This window comes from Argiope bruennichi, chromosome 9, assembly GCF_947563725.1.
Source record: "Argiope bruennichi chromosome 9, qqArgBrue1.1, whole genome shotgun sequence".
NCBI lineage: Eukaryota > Metazoa > Arthropoda > Arachnida > Araneae > Araneidae > Argiope > Argiope bruennichi.
Window position 1 is genome coordinate 15,851,553 of NC_079159.1, and position 20,134 is coordinate 15,871,686.

At 31.2% G+C, this 20,134-nt stretch overlaps 1 protein-coding gene across 3 annotated transcripts; it reads right to left on the reverse strand.

Moving 5' to 3' along the window:
- Nucleotides 1-2,734: 2,734 nt before the first annotated feature.
- Nucleotides 2,735-19,546, reverse strand: LOC129984694 (uncharacterized). 3 transcript variants are annotated; one of them, XM_056094632.1, is made up of 5 exons: nt 19,419-19,546; nt 14,111-14,237; nt 11,785-11,927; nt 8,334-8,475; nt 2,735-3,335 (listed from the first exon to the last, which is right to left on the reverse strand). In XM_056094632.1, the coding sequence occupies exons 1-5, from the start codon at nt 19,456-19,458 to the stop codon at nt 3,128-3,130; spliced, it is 660 nt and encodes a 219-aa protein (XP_055950607.1). In that variant the 5' UTR covers nt 19,459-19,546; the 3' UTR covers nt 2,735-3,127. The 3 variants fall into 3 exon arrangements, with proteins under 3 accessions (XP_055950607.1, XP_055950608.1, XP_055950609.1); XM_056094633.1 differs by lacking the exon at nt 19,419-19,546 and adding an exon at nt 16,516-16,624; XM_056094634.1 differs by lacking the exon at nt 8,334-8,475.
- Between the last annotated feature and the right edge of the window lie 588 nt (nt 19,547-20,134).

A 20,134-nucleotide genomic window follows, 5' to 3' on the forward strand; every position in this document is an offset into this window, starting at 1 on the left:
AGTCGCAGGGTGATAAATTCGTACTGTATGGTGGGTGTTCTAATACTTTCCAATGGAAATTTTTAAAAAGTCGTATGGGACATGTGAGCGGGCATTGTCATGGGGAAGGATCACTTGTTGTGTGAAAAGACCTGGTCGTTTGCTTTTGATTGCTTTCCGCAGTTTTGTCAGAGTAATGCAGTATTGTGCTGAATTGATAGTGTTCTCTTGGGGCAGGGAATAAATGAAGAGTGGTTCATGGCAATCCATGAATTAAAAACCGTACTACCGCATGCTGTTCCCATATTGACGCATCCATGTATAGCAAGACTTCACTTCCGACCATTTTTCTCTACTATAAACAGCTTTCACTGTTGAACACCGTATGTATTCCTACCTCCTACGGCCCCTTATATGCCTGTTTGGAAACGCTGCCATACCTGCAACCATTCTGACGCAATCGTCAGTGTCCACTTTTCATTTGGGCAACCCTAATAATTATGCTAGAATAAAATTAAAAGCTTTTGTGAGTACAGCCTTGTCCAAAGTTCAAACCCTTTATGGAAGGGGGGGGGGGTACTTACTTTAAAGGGCATGCGTGAAATTTTCGGAGGGGCCAACTTTTATTTATAATATTAACTTTCCCCCTACCCCCACCAGCAACTTATATCTTCAAATACAGAAGCGAAATGTGTTTTCAACAGAACATTGAACAGATTCTAAGAAAGCAGCTTTACAGTAATGAAAATTAATAATGAACATCCAATTAATAAAGCAATTTTAATACTTCAGAACGAGAAAAAAATGCTCATAATATTTTCAGAGAAGTTGTTTTTACCTTGTAGGAAATAGTATAACAATCATAAATATTGTTCTACTTCGTTTCATTAAGATGATAAATGGAGATTAGAGACAAAAGACGTAGAGAATGTTATACCGGAATTTAATTATCGTATCTCTTCATAGACACTAAGCTAAAATTAATTCCCAAAAGAAGGTTATGTACATTAGAGATTGTAATTTTGTCATAATCTAATAGCAGAAGAATTCCACGACGAAGCTTTTCAATCCTTATAACGCTTTACGCTGAGCTATTCTTTTAATGAAAATTGAATTTTACTATTGTTAAACATTTAATGAAAATAAATTGGAAAAATTATACTATCCTAATCTGGAAAAAGATTGTCATATAATTTTTAGTTTTTCACTATATAACTAAGATTGCAATGAATCAATATTTACCGAACTGAATAGCTTTTGTTAGCTTCTCTTCAGTAAAATTCATAAGAATTCATTTTTCATATATATAGGCATATATTAATTTTCATCAACTTGAACTTTGGTAAGATGTAAATTGCAATATTTTGCGATTACCTTTCTGAAGCATATTACTGTAACAACTTTTAACCAGTTAATTATTTCTGACACGTATACTTCTCAATGAAAAAGAGCATTTTGAGTTACGATGAGTTCATTCAATGGCAGGTATTATATTTCTATAATAATAGTTTAATTATTATATTTATATAATATATATAATTATATATTATGACAATTTAGGTACTCATTTTTCGAAGTCGAAACAGTTAACTGGTTTAGCTGTAGCTTATAGTACAGATAAAAGAAAGGAGATTAATCAGTTTTGTATTCGTCAGTTTTGATTACGTCAGTCATTCCATTTAAAGCTTAACACCAAGTTAGAGGGGCTGGCATGCAGAACACATCAATAAGTTCTTCTTGGCTGCATATTTTAGACGACTGCCCCCTAGATATCAGTTTCCTATCTATCCTAAAAGGAGCCTCCTCTGAGAACAGTAAATTTAATTCCACTTCCAAAGTTCGTTTTTCCAAGATAAATGTACATTTTCATAATATGCTGACAAAAAAAATCTGAAGAACATAGCTTCAGAAATTCTTATTTTATCATATACAAAATATACAAAAGGAGTATTATAGTTATCAAAAATTCGACAGATTTAGATGAATCTCCACGAGTTTGAGAAACTCGTATTTGGTATAAAAAATTCTTTCTGCCTCTGCTTGAGAACACATTAACTCAAAAACGCTGGATATTGAAGCTTAGCTGGATATTGAAATTTTGCATGCAGCAGATGAACGCTCTTTATTCCAGATTTGTAGATTTATATCAAATGATGGACGGTGTCTATAAAGTTTGTTTATTTTCAAAGGAAAATAATAATTATAAAACTTAAAATGATTGATGATTTAGCACAGATTTAGCATTTGAAGTACAAAATTCGTGTAAAACTTTGAACAAAGTTTATCCAATAGCAATCACTCACTATATGTCTGTCGGTGTTTAAATGAATAAAGGTGTCCTAACTCATGAACTCAATACTGTGGATAAATTTGGTTTGATTTACGACCTTGTAACAAAGATAGTTCGGTCCCAAATATTTACTCAAGATTAATTCATGCTCAAGTATAATTTGTTTATTACCCTCCCCCCCAAAAAAAGATAAGAAGATCCAATTGTTTTAAGTTGTATTCCCCCGAAAAATTAATTTACATATTCTTACCATTCTGCAGATATTTAAAATTAAAAATTAAAATGTAAAATAATGCGCCGTTTCGAATGATGCCCTAGAAATACCATCCAAGTGCAAAGGGTTAACAAATAAATCATTCTTTCCCACTGGCCACAAACATTACAAAAATAAATTTCAAGACAGATTTCTTTTTTTAAAAAAAAAATCAAATTTATTGAAGACAGTTAAAATTAAAAAATCTCAACCATTTGTACTTGCAATCCATGGATAAATAACAATTTCGTCCAAAACAATTTTAAATTATGATGCTATTCCAATTCAGTGAAGGTGATATCGGTGGAAAAAGAACATTCCTTTGTCACCATCTTTAACCGTGAAATATATCACAAATGTCCTTTCCAGTTGCCATCCAAATCAACTGCATTCTTTTACACTCTTCATCATCATTTGAACTTAAAACTTACGAATAACTAACGATTTCGTCCAAAATATTTTTTAATTTAGTATGCTATTCCAATTTAGTAAGATCAAACAAATCGATGCCCATAACACAACTGTTTTTCTTCTGTTAGAGATAAATATTAGTCGCTTCTCAGTTCAGTGAAGGCGCTATCGGTGGTAAAATAACACTCCTTTGTTTAACCGTGAAATATATCACAGATATCCTTTCCTGTTGCTAGCCAAATCAACTGCGCTCTTCTTTCAGCATATTCAAATTCAAACTCAGGACACACGTTGGAATAAAATTTCGTTCCTTCGAATACCTGGATGTATAACTTCTTTGCATCTGGTCCGCAAGATTTCGAAACGGATATCCCTAAGCAAGTTAAACTGACTGAGGCAGACCTGTGAAAAAATGATATGTATTTAAGTAGAACACTTTGTTAATTATCTTGAAATTGATGTCACATTTCTAAAATGTAAGATCGGAATTCAATGTTGAAACGATAACAGAATGAAAATGACTTTTACCAGAGTTGGTATTCAATATTCATCTGCAGAACACGAATGCATTTTACAATAAATTGACTCAAGTCAGCCCTACCTATGGAGATTCTAATGAAACTGAATTGCCCAAAGGAATCGGAAATTTAGTAATCTCAATTAAAGGGATGGTGTTCTGTGACTATTATGGTTTAGTAAGATTAACATTTCCACTTTTAAAGTAACCCAAGGGTTTTCTTCGAGCTTATTTAGAAATATTGAACTACGACCAAGTCTCAGAGGCAATGACTCATTCAAAAATCCATCTAAAAATTTCTATCTCAAGTTAATTAGAGACATTTATCTGGTGGATAGGTTTCAAAAGCATCAGACCCACATGTAGAAATTTTTTCTTACAATCGATTTTCGAAAGCTGAATTCCTATGTTTTCAAGTAACCTAACCGTAAAATCGTTTTGTCGAATGAAATATGTTTTGCAGATAATATTGTCAGCCCACAAGAGCATATACATTGCAATTTATCTATTATATATATTAAATAATGCATCTTAATTTAATTTAAATACTAATTAATTTTCTATTATAAGAAAATAGTTCATGTTATTTTATTCTAAAATTCTCTTATTTCTTGATCCAAAGCCTACTTTTTTAATTATTTCTAACATACACTCTAAAAAGTGACTGATACTAATTTCTCATACTCCGAGCAAAGAGATAAGACTCTAGAATCTACGGCATAACATCCAAAGATACCCAAGGTCCCCTTTCTTAAATGGACACGTATAAAAAAATCGCTGAAAGATTCTTTCAGTAAAAAGCACTGACGGAAAACTTCTCGCAATTTCCGCTTGTGTCTCGGTATGAAAGGACGTAGGGCTGATCATTCCATTGTACAAATCATGCCCTTCCAAGGAAAAATAAATCGGTTAAATTCTAAATTTATTTTATTTTCTGTTTGTTACATTATATATATATATATAAGAAATGATAAAAAAAGAAATATAAGCATTATGAAATTCCAAATTACAACCTAATTTTCGAAACAATCTAAAATTAAAATTATTTTTGAATTAAACTAAAAGAACACCATTGTATTTAAAGAGCGCTAATGCAGCTGCTACTAAAACACAGAAAAAAACCTAACCTAATTAGTAATAAATATCAAGTTAATAAAGTAAAAAAGGAGAAATAGAAACAAAATTAAACCAAAAAAAAAGTATCCGGCTTGAAGACTTTCTCAAAGGTCACCCTCAGGCTAGGATTCAAAACCAGGGATTTTTAGGATCTTTTCCAGGTTTTAATAATCCCGATATTAAAACCTGGAAAAGATCCTGAAAACCCATAAAATTACTGTCTAATTGCTTTAACATGTTGTATATGCAAGCTCTTAGAAAAAATGATTAATCGAAAACTCGTTTACCATTTAGAGACTAATCATTTCCTTCATCCTCATCAAAGTGATTTTAGGAAAGCTCGGTGTACACATGATAACCTACTCGCATTAGAAACTGATGTTCGTCTGGCTTTTTTTACAAAGGAAACATCTGGTTGCGATATTTGACATTGAAAAAGCGTATGATCGGACCTGGAGATTCGGCATCTTAAAGGATTTACATGACCTCGGATTAAGGGGCAACCAACCCATTTTTATTCATTTTTTTTAAAATTGAGGAAGTTCCGTGTCAAAGTAAAATCTGAATACTCTGACTATTTTATTCTGGAAGAGGGAGTTCCTCAAGGTAGTATTTTAAGTGCTACTCTTTATGTTTTAAAAATTAATAATATTTTAAAACAACTTCCCCCTTCTGTTAAAGGTTACTTATATGTTGACGACCCGTACATCTCCTGTACAGGGACGCACATGAATTTTATAGAGAGGCAAATTGCTAACTGCTGTAAATAATATAACACAATGGTGCAATGCCAATATTTTTACCATTTCGGCTTTAAAAACTACTGGTATCCACTTTTGTCGAAAAAGAAATCTACACCTTGATCCTGAAATAAAACTAAATAAACTAATTATACCATTCAAAAATGAAGTTAAATTTCTAGGCATTACCTTTGATAAGAAGCTTACTTTTCTCCCTCACGTAAAAATAGTGTTTAAAAAATGTGAAAAAGCATTAAACGTAATAAAAGTTTTGTCAACCACGGCTTGGGGAGAAAGATCGACCATCCATGCTTAAAATATACAAAGCTCTCGTTCTACCCAAGCTCGATTATGGTGGTGTTATTTACGGGTCAGTCAGAAAAACAGTTTTACAGAGATTAGACCCTGTTCACCATAATGTTTTCAGACTATGTTCAGGAGCCTTTAGGACCTCTCCAGTTCAGAGCCTATATGTTGATTGCTTTGAGACTTCCCTTCAATTTAGGCGATAAAGAATATCTCTGCACTATTATTTTAGAACTAAATAAAATGCACAACATCCTTTTCATAATTTTAAACTCCGCTCATTCTTAACTCGAATACAAGAAGCACGAAAAATTTTTTATACCTGTATATTTTATTAGGATTCATAACATTCTCGAGGATCTAAATCTACTTCACCTGCATGCAACACCCTAACTGGACAATATTTTTCCTCCATGGACAATTCCTAATATACAATACTTAAATACATTTGAATTGCTTACGAAATCTGGCACTTCAGATTCTATTTATAGACAAATTTTTAATGAACATAGGCATCACTATACTGATTATATTGCAATATACACAGATGGATCAAAAACATCTGATAGTATCTCATTTACTGTGGTTTTCCAAAACACAGTCTTTTCGACTAAAAATCAATCCTTCATGTTCAGTTTTCACAGCGGAGATAACTGCTGTACTATTTGCACTAGAAAAAAATATCCGACAGTCTACAAGATAAATATATAATTTACAGCGATTCATTAAGTGTTTTACTGTCTGTAAAATCATCCCATATTCATTCTAAAAATCCATCCTTTGGTCTTAAAGATTTTAAACATATTTAATAGACTTTCCTCTCGTGGATTGACTATTTTATTATGTTGGATGCCTTCTCATGTAGGTATTGGGGGCAACGAGAAGGCGGACAGTGCCGCCAAATCGACTACTTCTACAGCAAATATTAGTATCCCTGTGAGGGATTTAAAAAAACACATAACTTTGCTCTGCCTCTCGAAATGGCAGACTCAATGGGATCTGTTAATAGAAAACAAACTTCATAGTGTTAAACCTCGTGTTGAACTTTGGCAATGTCTTCCAAATAGAAAAACAGACACTATCTTAACCCGTTTGCGGATAGGTCATACTAGATTCACCCATCACCATCTACTTTTTGGAGAAGAGGCACCAATGTGCTCTCAATCCAATTGCATCATGTCTGTTTACCATATTCTCAATGAATGTCCAAATTTTAGTACTCAACTTTTATATCATTTTAAAAACTTCACATTTTCTCATATGCTTGATAGAATACCACATATTAATCTTTTTGATTTTTTGAAATCAGTAGGTTTTTATCCCCATATTTAAGTAATCATCTTTTTCATATTTTTTACATTGTTTTTTTATAGCTGAAATTATATTTTTTAATCCTAAAATAAATACAGTTTGGCGCAGCATAGTCAATACCATGGCTCTTGTTCCAATAAAATCCAAATAATCGAAATCAAATTCACAACCAGGGATCTTTATTTCTGTGAGGGGTCAGACTTCTAGTCCAACAATATTGACCTATTGAATACAATCTCCCCTTTTAAGCGAAAAATACAATAACATAGTATTCTTTTGTGACTTATTGTGTTATTTTTGTATAAAATTGTACATCTCTTAGGCCTTAATTTCAGGGGATTTTCGGGTCAAATGGGGTCCATATTGTAGGACTAGAAGTCTGACCCCTCACAGAAATAAAGATCCCTAGTTTTGAACCCTAGCCTGAGGGTGACCTTTGAGAAAGTCTGCAGGCCGGATTCTTTTTATTTTTATTTTGGTTTAATTTTGTTTATACTTCTCTTTTTTTACTTTATTAACTTGATATTTATTTATATTATATATATATGCCGGGTGATTACAAGGAAGCTATTCCGATATACGATATCGTAACTATCTTACCGTTCTCAGGAACGGAATAAAATTTTGGTTCAAGAAATTTTGGGGTATGCGAACAAAAATCGAATGAAAAACATTTCAGCTCTAATAGTTACGTTTACAGTGAAAAAAATTTCAAAATTTTCATAGATAGCATCAACTTTTCTTCATTGGAACGTGTTCCCCATAGCAAAAAAATATAAATAGCTTTGGATCTATAAATACCTGGTAACATAAAAATCACCAACGATACACTGGCAAAAAAAAAAAATGTCTGCTTTTAGTCTAATTACAATTCCAGTTGATTTTTTGGCTGCTTAAACGCTACTGATATACCAGAATGCAAGACAAATGTAAAATGTAGTGTTAATATTTTGTAAATATTACATATAATAATGCATCTTATTCAATAACTAAAATAATAATTCATAAAAATTTATATGACAGGCGATTGTTGTAACAAACGTTTTTTATATTGTTCTCTAAAATGGTTTCAATTTTAATAAGATAACATGAAATGTCATGTAGAGTCATTGAACTCTCATTGATACGTTAAGTTTCTTCATCTAGGCATACAATAAATTAAAACAGAAAATGTGGCGCCACTTTTAAAATATTGTCATTTTGTTTTATCAGAATGTATTTAAGTAAAATATTTTATTCGATCCATGTAGTCATAATTCGATGCTTACAGAGTATAAAATATAACAAGTAAGAAATGGTAACTTTGTTTCTGCTTGGTTTTAGAAATTTTAAATGAAACCTATGATTTAAAATGAAAATAAAGAAGATCCTAATGAGTTTTCCACAAATATTTGATTGAAACAGACTTACAGACAATAGTAGGAAACTGCCATGAATTTATTTGGTAGTGGTTCCTGTGCGTTATATTTCTTAATAAGAGAATCAGCAAAATCGAAATAGTCATAGAATTGGTGGGAAACGGCTTCAAGGCAAGGTGCATGCATTATATAACCTGAAACGATTGTTTTGAATTAGAAGAAAAATGTCATAATTGTATGAAAGGGTTTCAAAACATTATTAGTGTTAATAAAAGCAATTTCAAATATTTGCTTAATATATTAATATATTATTAATTATTTCATTTTTTCATATTATTGTAAATATTAAAGCATCTTGAAAATATTTTTGAAAATTTACTATCAGATGGCACCACTTGTGCAGTTTGAAAATTTAATTGAATCAACCGATTACTTGATGAAATTCTGAAAATATTACAGGATATTATCACCAAGTATATACAAGAGAATAAAATTTAAAATTGTAAGAAAAATTCTATTTTTAAAGAGACATAATTCAAATAAAAGTGCGTAAAAAGTATTTTAAATGTTAACAAGCAATTTAAATAATCAAAATAGGAGGATTGAACTTGTCACTTTTTACCCGGTAAACGTAAATTCCTTATTTAAACCTTAGTTCAGTTATTTCTTAAGTTTTTGATAAATTGCTACTAAATTCATTGTGATAAATTGCTACTAAAATGTGCCACGAGAATAAAATAAGCGAGACACCGTGGCACTGAATGCAACCCAGGATTCCTACGTACCTACAAAAAGGTTTTAGGAAATATCAAGTTTGAAGGTTTAAGTTTTACAGCAATTTTTAAAAAATATTTTATTTTATTCTTTTTTTAATTTTTTTAAGGATATTGTTAAATGAATTATAATACCATACAAATGAATATTTTAATTAAAGACTTGGTTGAAACTTAAATAAAAATTTATTTTTATTTAAGTCATGATTAAAACGCACTGAAAGATATTAACACTTCGCCATCAGCATGTGTAATCGATTTTTTTTTTGATGCCGGCAGAACTTCAGTCGCTGGTGGTTTTTCCAGGTTCTTTGGAGATCATAATTTTCATTTTCTTAAAATAAATGTATTAGTTAAAATAATAATTTCTATAACTAAAATAATATAAATTCCATAAAATAATAATTTCCATAAATAAAAATTAATAATAAATAATTAAATTAAAAAAATTATAAAATATAAATTCGCATGGTATTAATATTGCGTTATCACACATTTGTTCGATAATTATCGCCTGTCACGACATGGTGCCATCGGACGGTCATAGTGCTAATAGTTTTTCCTCTTAGAAATATTCGAATATATTTATATTAAGATCCTATAATCCAATTCACGCTAATTCATGTTGATATATTAAAATGGATTTGCTTGAAATAAGGCATCTGCTAATCTGGAATCGGAATCAACACTTTATAAACTAAGCGTGGCTCATCTGCTAAAGTAACTCCAAGTTATTAAAGGATAATCACTTCTACTAATAAGTAAATAGCAATCAATAAATCAATCCATAAATAAATAAGTTTAAATATAAATAAGAAATAACATCAAATAAGTAACAACATTATTCCGAAATTAAAAGATCTTGCTTATCAATGTTACTTATTTGATTATTAACATCAAAGAAGTAACAATATTAAGAAATTATTTAATTCCCAAATTATAAGGTCGCATTACTGCCTGGCAAAAAAGCCAACAGCCCTCTGTAGAGACATGAATAATATTTCTTCAGAATATATACATTATGAATCCGCACGACTTAATTACAGAAGATATTCGCTTGAAGAAACTACGTAGGGTCATCGCTAAAAAGAATCCTCGGATACTAGAGTTCAAATGAATGGATTTGAAACTTGACTTTAGTAGCAAATCTGCTACATGAAGTTACTTTTAATATTGAATATTTCATTTGTAAGGAATTTTTATATGTTTTAATATAGATATTGCATGCGAATGTGACAATTTCAAGTTTAAAGCACCTCGGAGCTCTTAAATTTAAAAAATGAAATCTGTGATCGCAAATTTCAAATTGTCATGCGAGAACATTATTATTTTAAGTCATTATTTATCTTAATTCCGTCATTAACCAGTTTAAAACCGGTTCGAAACAATCACGAGACTTCTCTATCCCCCTTCCCCTCTGTCTAATATATATTTTAATTTCATCTTTTCTAGCTGACAAAGTTTAGGAGCTCGACCAATTTTGAGATAAAATAACGGCTATGATGTCATAGTTCTACTTCAACCTTTTAAAAACGCATTCTGCTTTCAAAGAAACATACATAGTAATAATGTAAAACTGGTAAAAGCAGGTAAAAAAAAATACGATTTAAAGATGACGAAAATTGCCATTTATGCTTTATTCATTGCCTACGCGACTTCGAACTTCAATATTCATTGCCTATGCGCTTATTAGCTTCAAAACCCGCTAAACAAAATAATATGCTCTCACATGATAATATTTCTATTTATTGCGGAAAAAAATTATGTTAGAATCTCATCTTTTATGAACAATTTGGTGCCAAAATTTCAACAATACTATCAAAACTTCCAGAGTTAGAGGGAAAAAGCTAAAACAGCGATTAAATATAAGAAGAAACTTCTGTCAGAATGTCAAAAGACAATGTTTTTGATGCCCATAAAGGCCAGAAAACTTAACATTTCAAAAGAAATAGAACCATTTCAGCTAACTAAATAATGCAGTGCCTATTCTTTCGGTGGGCTTTCATTTGAACTATTTTTTTTTTTTTTACTTTAATGTCATTTTTTTAAAAACAAAATATAAAGTTTGTACGCAGTATTTCTCAAAAATATTTTATGAATCTAAAATTTCATGCGCATGACGAAAATAAGTTCTATGACATACTTCAATGCATGTATTTTAGTTAGATTTTTTCTTAAAATTTCAATTTTTCAAATAATTATTTTCTTAAAAATTCCGAAAACTTTCATAAAAAGTACGTATAACTTCAAAACTGTACATTTTTCTGCAAGTTAATATTAGTTTCTAAATTTTGACTAATTTTTAAATTCAAAATCTTGTGCGCAGTATAATATTTTTAAAATTTTGAAAAATATCCAATTTCTAAATAATTATTTAATTTTTCCTTCAAATTATATGAAAAAATATTGCATTTGTATATGAATATCGATTGGTTAAATTTCCAAATTTCCACAATCATTATATTTGTAAATTAGTTGCTTTGGAAAAAAAGTTTTATTCTTCTGTAGATAATAATTAAGAGTTCTAAGACCTCTTAATGAAAATGAATCGAAAATTCTAAAAAATGTGTAAGCTTATTTTCTGCTCTGATCAAAAAATTTATTTCACTAGTATTTTGCCCTGCATATTCAGTTACAGAAATGAAACGCTTATTCTTAACATTTGTGAGGAAAATTGCAACAAGGAAATTATAAACAGTCAAAAACATTGTATCATTTAGATAAACTTACGCTGATTTATTGACGTTTGTTTGCAGAGTTTCTTTCTCATAAATGGTTCTGCCTTTATCAGTGAAAGCGTTAAATACTCCACTTTGTCCTCTGCAAATTCCTCCCGGTACTTGTCGACGCATTTGTAATAATTCAAGAAATGTCTAAAATTGAAAAAAAAAAACTATTACGCAAAATGTACATGAAATATCAGATTTACAATCTGTTGGCGATACAAATATCCATTTACAGATAGAACCAAATGTAAGAGACTAAAATTTAGTTATGGACTTTCTAATTGTTGCATGATTTCCACGCGCAATCTCCAGAGGTTTTAAATGACGAAACAGAGAAGAGTTTCGACTTTTTCCTTGAGTTAATTTGTTCTACCTAATTTTTACAGAGAGACGCAGTGGGACTGTAATGTAACTTGCAAGTATTTTCATCAAGTTACTCCTGCTCCTCATCAAATGAAGTCAACATCAGACCTTAAAATTACCTGGTAAAAAGCTTTTTTTTTTTTTTTTTTTTTTTTTTTTTTTTGTCGACCTGTTTTAATTGAACATCCGACTACTTAGAAGATTCTTAAAGAATTCTTCTGTATCTTGTGAAATTCTTCTGTCATACCTTAGGCTCAATTGATCATTCCGCAATTAAATGGCTATATTTTCAATGATGAATACGAAAAGACAGGCGATTTCTTTATTAGAGACACAGACTTCCCAGAATGCCCCTTCCACGGATTATTTCGCCCAGGCGAGCGATATTCTTTTTTAAGACTGTTTGTTTTAATACGGAATGGATTTATTTTTTAAAATATCAACTTGTTATAACAGAAAATTATGAATTCAATTGAATCAATCTGCTGAAATTTACTATAGAATCAATTTAAAATGTGTATAAGCCAAGAAATAAAAGCGGAAGTGAAATTCCTATTTCGGAATTAATGTCCAAAGGATATATTTTATGTTTCTCTTAATTTTCTGATAAATTTCATTTACAGAAAATTTAATGATTCACTTTCTTAAACTCCATCCATTGGAAAATCAAGAAAACAGCAGAAAAATTGCATGACATGCTCCTATAAGTGTTTGGAAAAGAAAAGGCTAAAACTATGCTGCATACAACCAACAAGAAGTGTTGAAAATGCTAAGAAAGAAATCTTCATAGTTGGAACAACAAATCTTTTTTTTTTTTTTACTAGGTACTTTTATTAAAAAGCGCTGCCCGTGCATATACTTGTCATGAATATTTAAGATGCTTTTAAAAAGAAGAGATTATAATGATTTTTTGCACACCTAAAGATTTTCGACAGACAGAAAGACATTTCGGGAAATGTATTTGCTTCTAGAACCGAGTTGAATTTTGAAACGACTCAATCAGATTTTCATCTGTTGGCGCCCACATGCTTGTAAATGTCAACGCGATAACTCGGGAAAGCAGCCAAATAAAAATTAGTTGCAGTAAAATTTTCATTGATTTTACATTTAATAGGAGGCCTAAAATATAAATACGAGATTTTTTTCACTTTATTACATAAATAAACCAGAAATATGACATTGTACACCCTAGTGGAAGGTTCAAATCGGAATCCCAAAAATAAATATTAGAAGAGATAAAATTCTAACAACTCTCCAAATGTTGAAACATAAAAAATCTTGATTGTAAACATACAAAAAATAAATTGAAGTTCCATTCAACAATCATCTTTTTCCTCCTGCTTTCCAAAGATGAGTCAGTATTGGGAGTAATTTAATTGGCGAGAATATTTTGCCATCTTGGCGATGACGACGCTCGTCATCTGAAGCCAAGCCAATTATTTAATTCCAACTGCATTACCAGTCTCTTCTACATTTCAGAAATAAAGCCAAGATCAGATTACTCTTACTCGCTTTCTCAGTGGGCACCTTATAACTATGAAATATTCTGAGGGTTTTAAGCACTTTGAAGTCCACCCCAAGTGTTTTACGGAAGGGATTTCACCTAATCATATCCTTATTTGGCTAGGCGTCTCCAGGCAGTATCCTATCGACAATCCAATGTTAGTATTGGACATCTTCAGGGTGCACATTTCATAAACTCGATATATCTCTGCTGTTCTTGAGGATGTACAACAACAACAAATGACATCTTCAGGGTGCACAATTTCATAAACTCGATACATCTCTGCTGTTCTTGAGGATGTACAACAACAACAAATGACATCAGGGTGCACAATTTCATAAACTCGATATATCTCTGCTATTCTTGAGGATGTACAACAACAACAGATGAGATATTGTAAAGAGTTAACTACCATACAAAATCTTTTCATCACTCACTTGGGAAATGACAGGGTTTCACTTACTCGCAATAATCTTCAAGTGCCCTGCTGTTAAAAGGCAAGTTCAGTAGAATTTCAGGTTCCAGCATACATTTGGGCGGAACTAGAGATTCGCTTGTCTCGAATTTTACTTCATTTGATCCTGAGACACCTGTGAAGAAATATATTCGTTTTAATAAATTAACTTGATATTTTGATTTTTACTTTCTCGTATGTGGAATATAGAGAAGGTTTGCAATCATAAAAAAAATCGAATTCGATATTTTGATGAATCTCCACGTTTCAGACCTTTAAGTTCGAGATTGATATTTTTGATATGTTTGTCCGTCCGATTTGTCCCATTAAGTAAACTTTGAGAAAGACAGATTAAATTTGGTATATGATGCTTGCACCAAATATGTAGATTTTTATCAAATTTTGAACGAAAACCATTCAAAGGAAATTGCCTGACTGTTCAAATATAAGGAAAACCATGGAATGTAAAGAGCGAGATAAATAAAATTTTGCAATATGTTTAGCAACTGAAATATATATTATTTTTAAATTTTGAACCAAATCTGTCAAAGAGTTGATCATTCGACGGGGTGCAATTTCACATGCATTTAACGAAATGATGTAAATAAAATGAGATTGGAGAAGTGATCTTCTGACTACAATTTTAGTTTCATGTCGAATTTTGATTTCATTCAGCCGGAAAAAGGCATCCGAAATGCACTCTGTTTCCGGGTACTTTGTGTATTAAACGCATAACAAGAATTAATCGCCAAAGAACGCCACCCAAATTCTATAAAAGTATTAGCTTGACAGCAAAAATCATTATTTCGCAACTATTTCTCACCAATAGCATGAAATTCATTCATGAAAATTCACACATTTATGCAGCTGAATGGGAATAATGTTTTTATTAGAAAGTGCCGCGAGAAGGTTTTGAGGAGACTACTCATATTGTCTTATCTACTGCTACCTCTAAATAACAAGGCTGACATTGCACATTTTTATTTGTAATAACTTTTTTTTTATGCACACGTTAGCTATGGGATTATTGGCAGTTTCCAGTTTCAATATATACGGTTTACAAAACAGAAGTGTTAACAGCTATGCTGCACTAGAAAATCGCCAACTTGAATAATAACATCTGGTTATAATTTCGGTTTTACGAACATCAACACTATCCTATTATGGCAGAAAATGCTATTACAATGCGCCCTTCAAATGATTAAGCGAAATATCCTCGTGACATTTATAATGTTGTTTAACACCGTAGAGATATAGCACAATTAGCTTTTGATAACAAAGCATCTTGCTAAAGACCCGTTCTCATGGCCCGTTCCTTAAGGATATGGTCGTAAATCTGCCCTCTCACCCATTGTAGGACATTGAAGCCTATTACTACGCCTGTAGACATCTGTCAGTGAAATGAACAGACATTAAAGATCCCCAGATAACCACAAATGACGGAAAAGACAAAATGCACCAGACGCAAGGTGCACACTGGTCATAGGATAAGGCTTTGCGTTTCACCACATTGGTAAACACGGTTCGATTGTTCTTGAATCACAAAATGAACTGATATGAATAGATTTTAATTTGGAAACCTCTCAGTACCAAGTGTCTAAATCTCAAATTTCTATATCAAAATCTGCAGGCTATTTAAAATAAAACAAAACCTGCTGAATTTTTATTTATACTACACTGTGGTCCAAAACGCGTTTCTTCTGCTAATTAATGCAACTCATTGAGGAAAAAGTTTCATTTAATTCTTTTAATTCACGTAAGGGATTCTTTTAAATCAAAGTTTTAATTCCTTATTAAAAGGTTTGAAATTTACTCGTTAGAGGCTAAGAAATAAAATATGTGCAGATTGAATTCTATAAAGGAATCAATCTTTAAGAGTAGAATAGAGATTCCAACTGAAAATATTGACTGATAGCTCTCGGTACCAAAATGCTGTCGTAAAAGTCTTGTTACCGTGCAATGAATATGTGGCTGTGTACCAGTTTGCAGAAAAAATATTGAATTCAAGTACTGTCTTTGCTGTAATTGCGGAACAACAAAAATGTGCAGCATTTGCCCATATTTTCCGCCATTAATGGTGCAGACACCTGTTTAGTACGGCCTGATACGGACCAAAAAGTACGGTCTGATTTTGAAATTGGCTATGACACAGTCACATTCAATGGCCTTTTTTGGATTCATGTAGGACGTTTACGTGCCCAAATGCTGTAATTTTGAGTATTGTCAGACCCATTAAAATAAAAATGAACCTCATCTCCTCTGAATATTTTCTAAGGCCAGTCAATGTCAATTTCTATTCGGGCATAAAACATTACAGTCAAACTGGGACGCTATTTGCGATCTGTAATGCTTGCACATACTGATCTTATATGAATAGAAATACAGTGGTTTGGGTAAGATTTTCCATACAGTACCTTAGGGCAAATCAGTTTGGTGAACAATTACATGAGCGATTGAACTACTACTAGTCCTTGTACCTTAGAACACAGCTACATCAACATCTGCTACTGCTTTTCGCCCTCTGCCAGATCTAAATCCTAGCGGATCAGTATTTTCGAATTATAAAGCGTTGTTCTCAGTACTACAGCAGATATTTGACCTTTATGCAGGTTATGGAGGGTTCGAAAATGCTTAAGAGCACCTACGGCATTACACTGTCTAATGTAGACCAGTTTTACCAGTAACACAAGTTGAGGTAAGGTAGGGCCCATATTAATGATACATCAACAGTCAAGAATGAACTCATAACAGGTCATTTGTTCTTCCGTTTTTGCAAGGAATGCATGGAGCTGCTGTCATGCACGCACTAGGAATTTTACGTAATCCATCTCGATATACAAATTTAGCACGTGACAGCAGCTCCAATATTTTTCCTATCAGCAACTGTTGCTACTAATTTTTTTTTCCATGCGGAATTTATCTTCCCATGCCTTCCACAATCTGTGTATGAAATGTGGATCCATTTTGTTCATTCGTTTTAGCCGTAGTACCTCCCCAAGGAGGGAAAGTTATTTTATGACCACCTTGTATATTTTAAATTTCTCATTTCGTATGTTCAAATTTTGTATTCTTTAAAATTTTATTCCTAATATTTTAGATTATCACGTAAATCTTTAGCTGCACGTGAAGCCATGGATTTGTTGTGAATCTCAGACAACCATGATTGATTGACAATGCATTATTGATTTCATTTTAATATTTCGATGCGCTAAGTGATTAATATGATTGACCATCGAAGAAAATGGGAATAGGACGATGCATGATAATATGTGTTCTAAAGAGACGTGCTGGCACGAATAAGATTTTGATTTGTAATAGCAATGAAGAACATGATGTAAATCGGAAATGGCAAGAGCTGCGAACTCAAATATGAACTTGTTCCTCACGAAACTGTTGAAAATATTAAAGTGAAGATCTTCAATGATAAAGAGTTTCGAAGAAATAATCGGCTGGAGTGGTCTCGCAAAACTTTTTTGCGTACTCTCCAATAACTACTGTCTTTGGGTAAGGCCTCGAATACCTTGCGAAGTGATGATGAAAGATAATTAGGAAATATAAATTTTGGGTCTGAATCTAACATAGCAATAGTATAGCGAATTTCATTGACTTGAAGTCATTGCGTGCAAAACTACTTTTGACGGATTTGGTTCAAAATTCTGGTATCTAAATTTCAGAGGTCAACAAGTTCGCTTGCATTTGAGCAGCCAGGTACATTTCTTTCGAATAGATTTCATTCAAAGTTTCGCAGAAATCTGCATAATTGGTCTTATCTCCATATGCTAAATTTCCACAATCTAACTCAAAGATTTTTGTGTTATTACAAAAACACGCATAATGCAAAACACGTTTCCGGGGGGATTCAGGAAGGTCTAAAACAAAGATTCATCAAAATCTAGAGTTCAAATTTTTGACGGTTACAATACATAGAGAAAAAAATGTATTGGACAAAGAAAAAAAAAGAAGTAAAAATAACAATATACATTGCATTTTACAATTAATACATAAACGGAGCTCACATGTTTGATAATCATACGATGACTTATTTTACTTCACTTCTAAGAGAAATTAATATAGGTCCTTATTATAAAACGAACTTGATTGTGAATGATTTTTGCCTATTTATGACCTTTATTTCAAGGACATTATTTTGAAGAAATCTGAATGCATAACAGGCTTATACAGGTTATCCAAATTTTATGAACTTGTTATCGTAAAAGACAGAAAACCTGGAAACAAAGAAAGTTCTGCTAAAGTACTATGAATATGAGCAATGTTTTAAAATATATATGTTACACCAGATCATTAATGTCTTTGACCCATAAAATGGTGCATTTACCACCTTCTACTGTACTAAATGTTATCAACAAAGCCTGTTTCTTTCCTCTTATTGCTCGCCTGTCAATCTCTGTCAAGACTAAATCACCTGCACTCTCTTATGCAGGGACTAACATTTTCATTACCGCTGTTTAAACCTATAATGCCCATTTTATGAAATATTAAGTAAAGTACAATCTATATACGATAGCAGTACAAATTTACTTATAAATTTTAAAAGAATTTTAAACCCGCTAAAAATTTTACACATATTTTCAAATATTTATGCTTGATATTTTTTAAATCGTTGTGTAGAGTAAATAAATATTCATTATTTTAATATAAAAAATATACTTATCAAGAAATTTTTTTTAATTAGGTAGAGATATTGAAAACATTCAATATATGAAAGCTAAAAATAATGGCTAGCTAAATGCAATATACATCGTAGAGATAATTTTAATTTATGCGAATTGATTTGTTACAAAAATATGACAATCAAATGAATTGTTTTCTATTTTTCAAATTTATTTATTATGTATCAGTAAAGTGCCTCTAGAAGCTAAACAATGAGATTAAAGCTTTAGGAAAGTTTTATTCTATGCAAAAGTATTAACAATATTTTATTATATGCAGTCATTAGAAACAAGTCTCCAATAAATAATTCCAGTTAAAATAAAGAATTAATCGAAATTTAAGCATATACTTGTGCATAAACATGGTAAAAATTTATCTACTGAAATCATTTAATATTTAAAACCTTTTTAAAAACCATTCATTTTGGGATTCATTTTTTAGAAAGATTAAACTAAATCTTATTAGAAAGAAGAAAGATGCAAAAGCTTAAATTTTTCAAAAACTCATATTAATAGTGATATGAAATTTATTTTTTAATCTCAAATTTATAATTTTAAGACATTTTTTTTCACTTATACAGCTAAAATATTTCAAAATACCAGTATAATTTTATGAAAACCAAGCATTCAAAAATATATCATCTTACCTTTCAAAAGTACATATAAAACAATAATATATAAAAACATTTTTCAATGCACAAAAACAGGATTAAAAGCAGTACAGAAAATGTCAGTATTCAACAAGAATTCAAATAGTACATTCCATTATCCCGATACCGATAGTTTTTACCGAGTTATCGATATTTTTTTTAATATAAACACTTCATGATAGATATAATACAAAAGAAATCTATTAACCGATTGTTTCAGAATAACATTTTAGTATTAGTTATAAGCTGTGGGTTATGCTATGAAGTTTTCAAGGCTTTAAGGTTTTAAAGGAATCCTTCAAGATTCGATTACAGGAATTGCAGGACTTTGAGTGCAGAAACCAATTTCACCGCGATAGGTTAGATAAATGGAAATTCTTGAAATTGTTGAAAGAAAATTGCTTGTTATTGAATCGGAATTCTCTCATTTTTATTCATAAAATAGATGCTTGGTTTGTAAAGTAGAAAAAAAAATATCCCATTTATTGCTAGTTTCGAGTCACAGATTATGAAATAAAGTTTTCAGATCTTTCTAGAAAATTTTCGTTTGCCCTGTCAAGTGTATATTTCAAAACCATGAATGGAATAACCAGTTTTGTCAACAATAGGACAGAAAAGTAAATTTTATTTGAAAACGAGGCTTGTCTTTAATCCTTTATTTACCGAATTATGCTGCATCAATTTTTCAACTTCATTTTTGCACTAGTAATTAA

Bases quoted from the DNA above. Each gene is read 5' to 3' on its own strand.
- LOC129984694 (XM_056094632.1), bottom strand. From the start codon at position 19,458: ATGTTTTTATATATTATTGTTTTATATGTACTTTTGAAAG. The intron at 11,928-14,110 runs GTAAGTGAAACC...TTTCAATTTTAG, and splicing joins GCACTTGAAGATTATTGCGA to ACATTTCTTGAATTATTACA. The intron at 3,336-8,333 runs GTAAGTCTGTTT...ATTTTTTCACAG, and splicing joins GCAGTTTCCTACTATTGTCT to GTCTGCCTCAGTCAGTTTAA.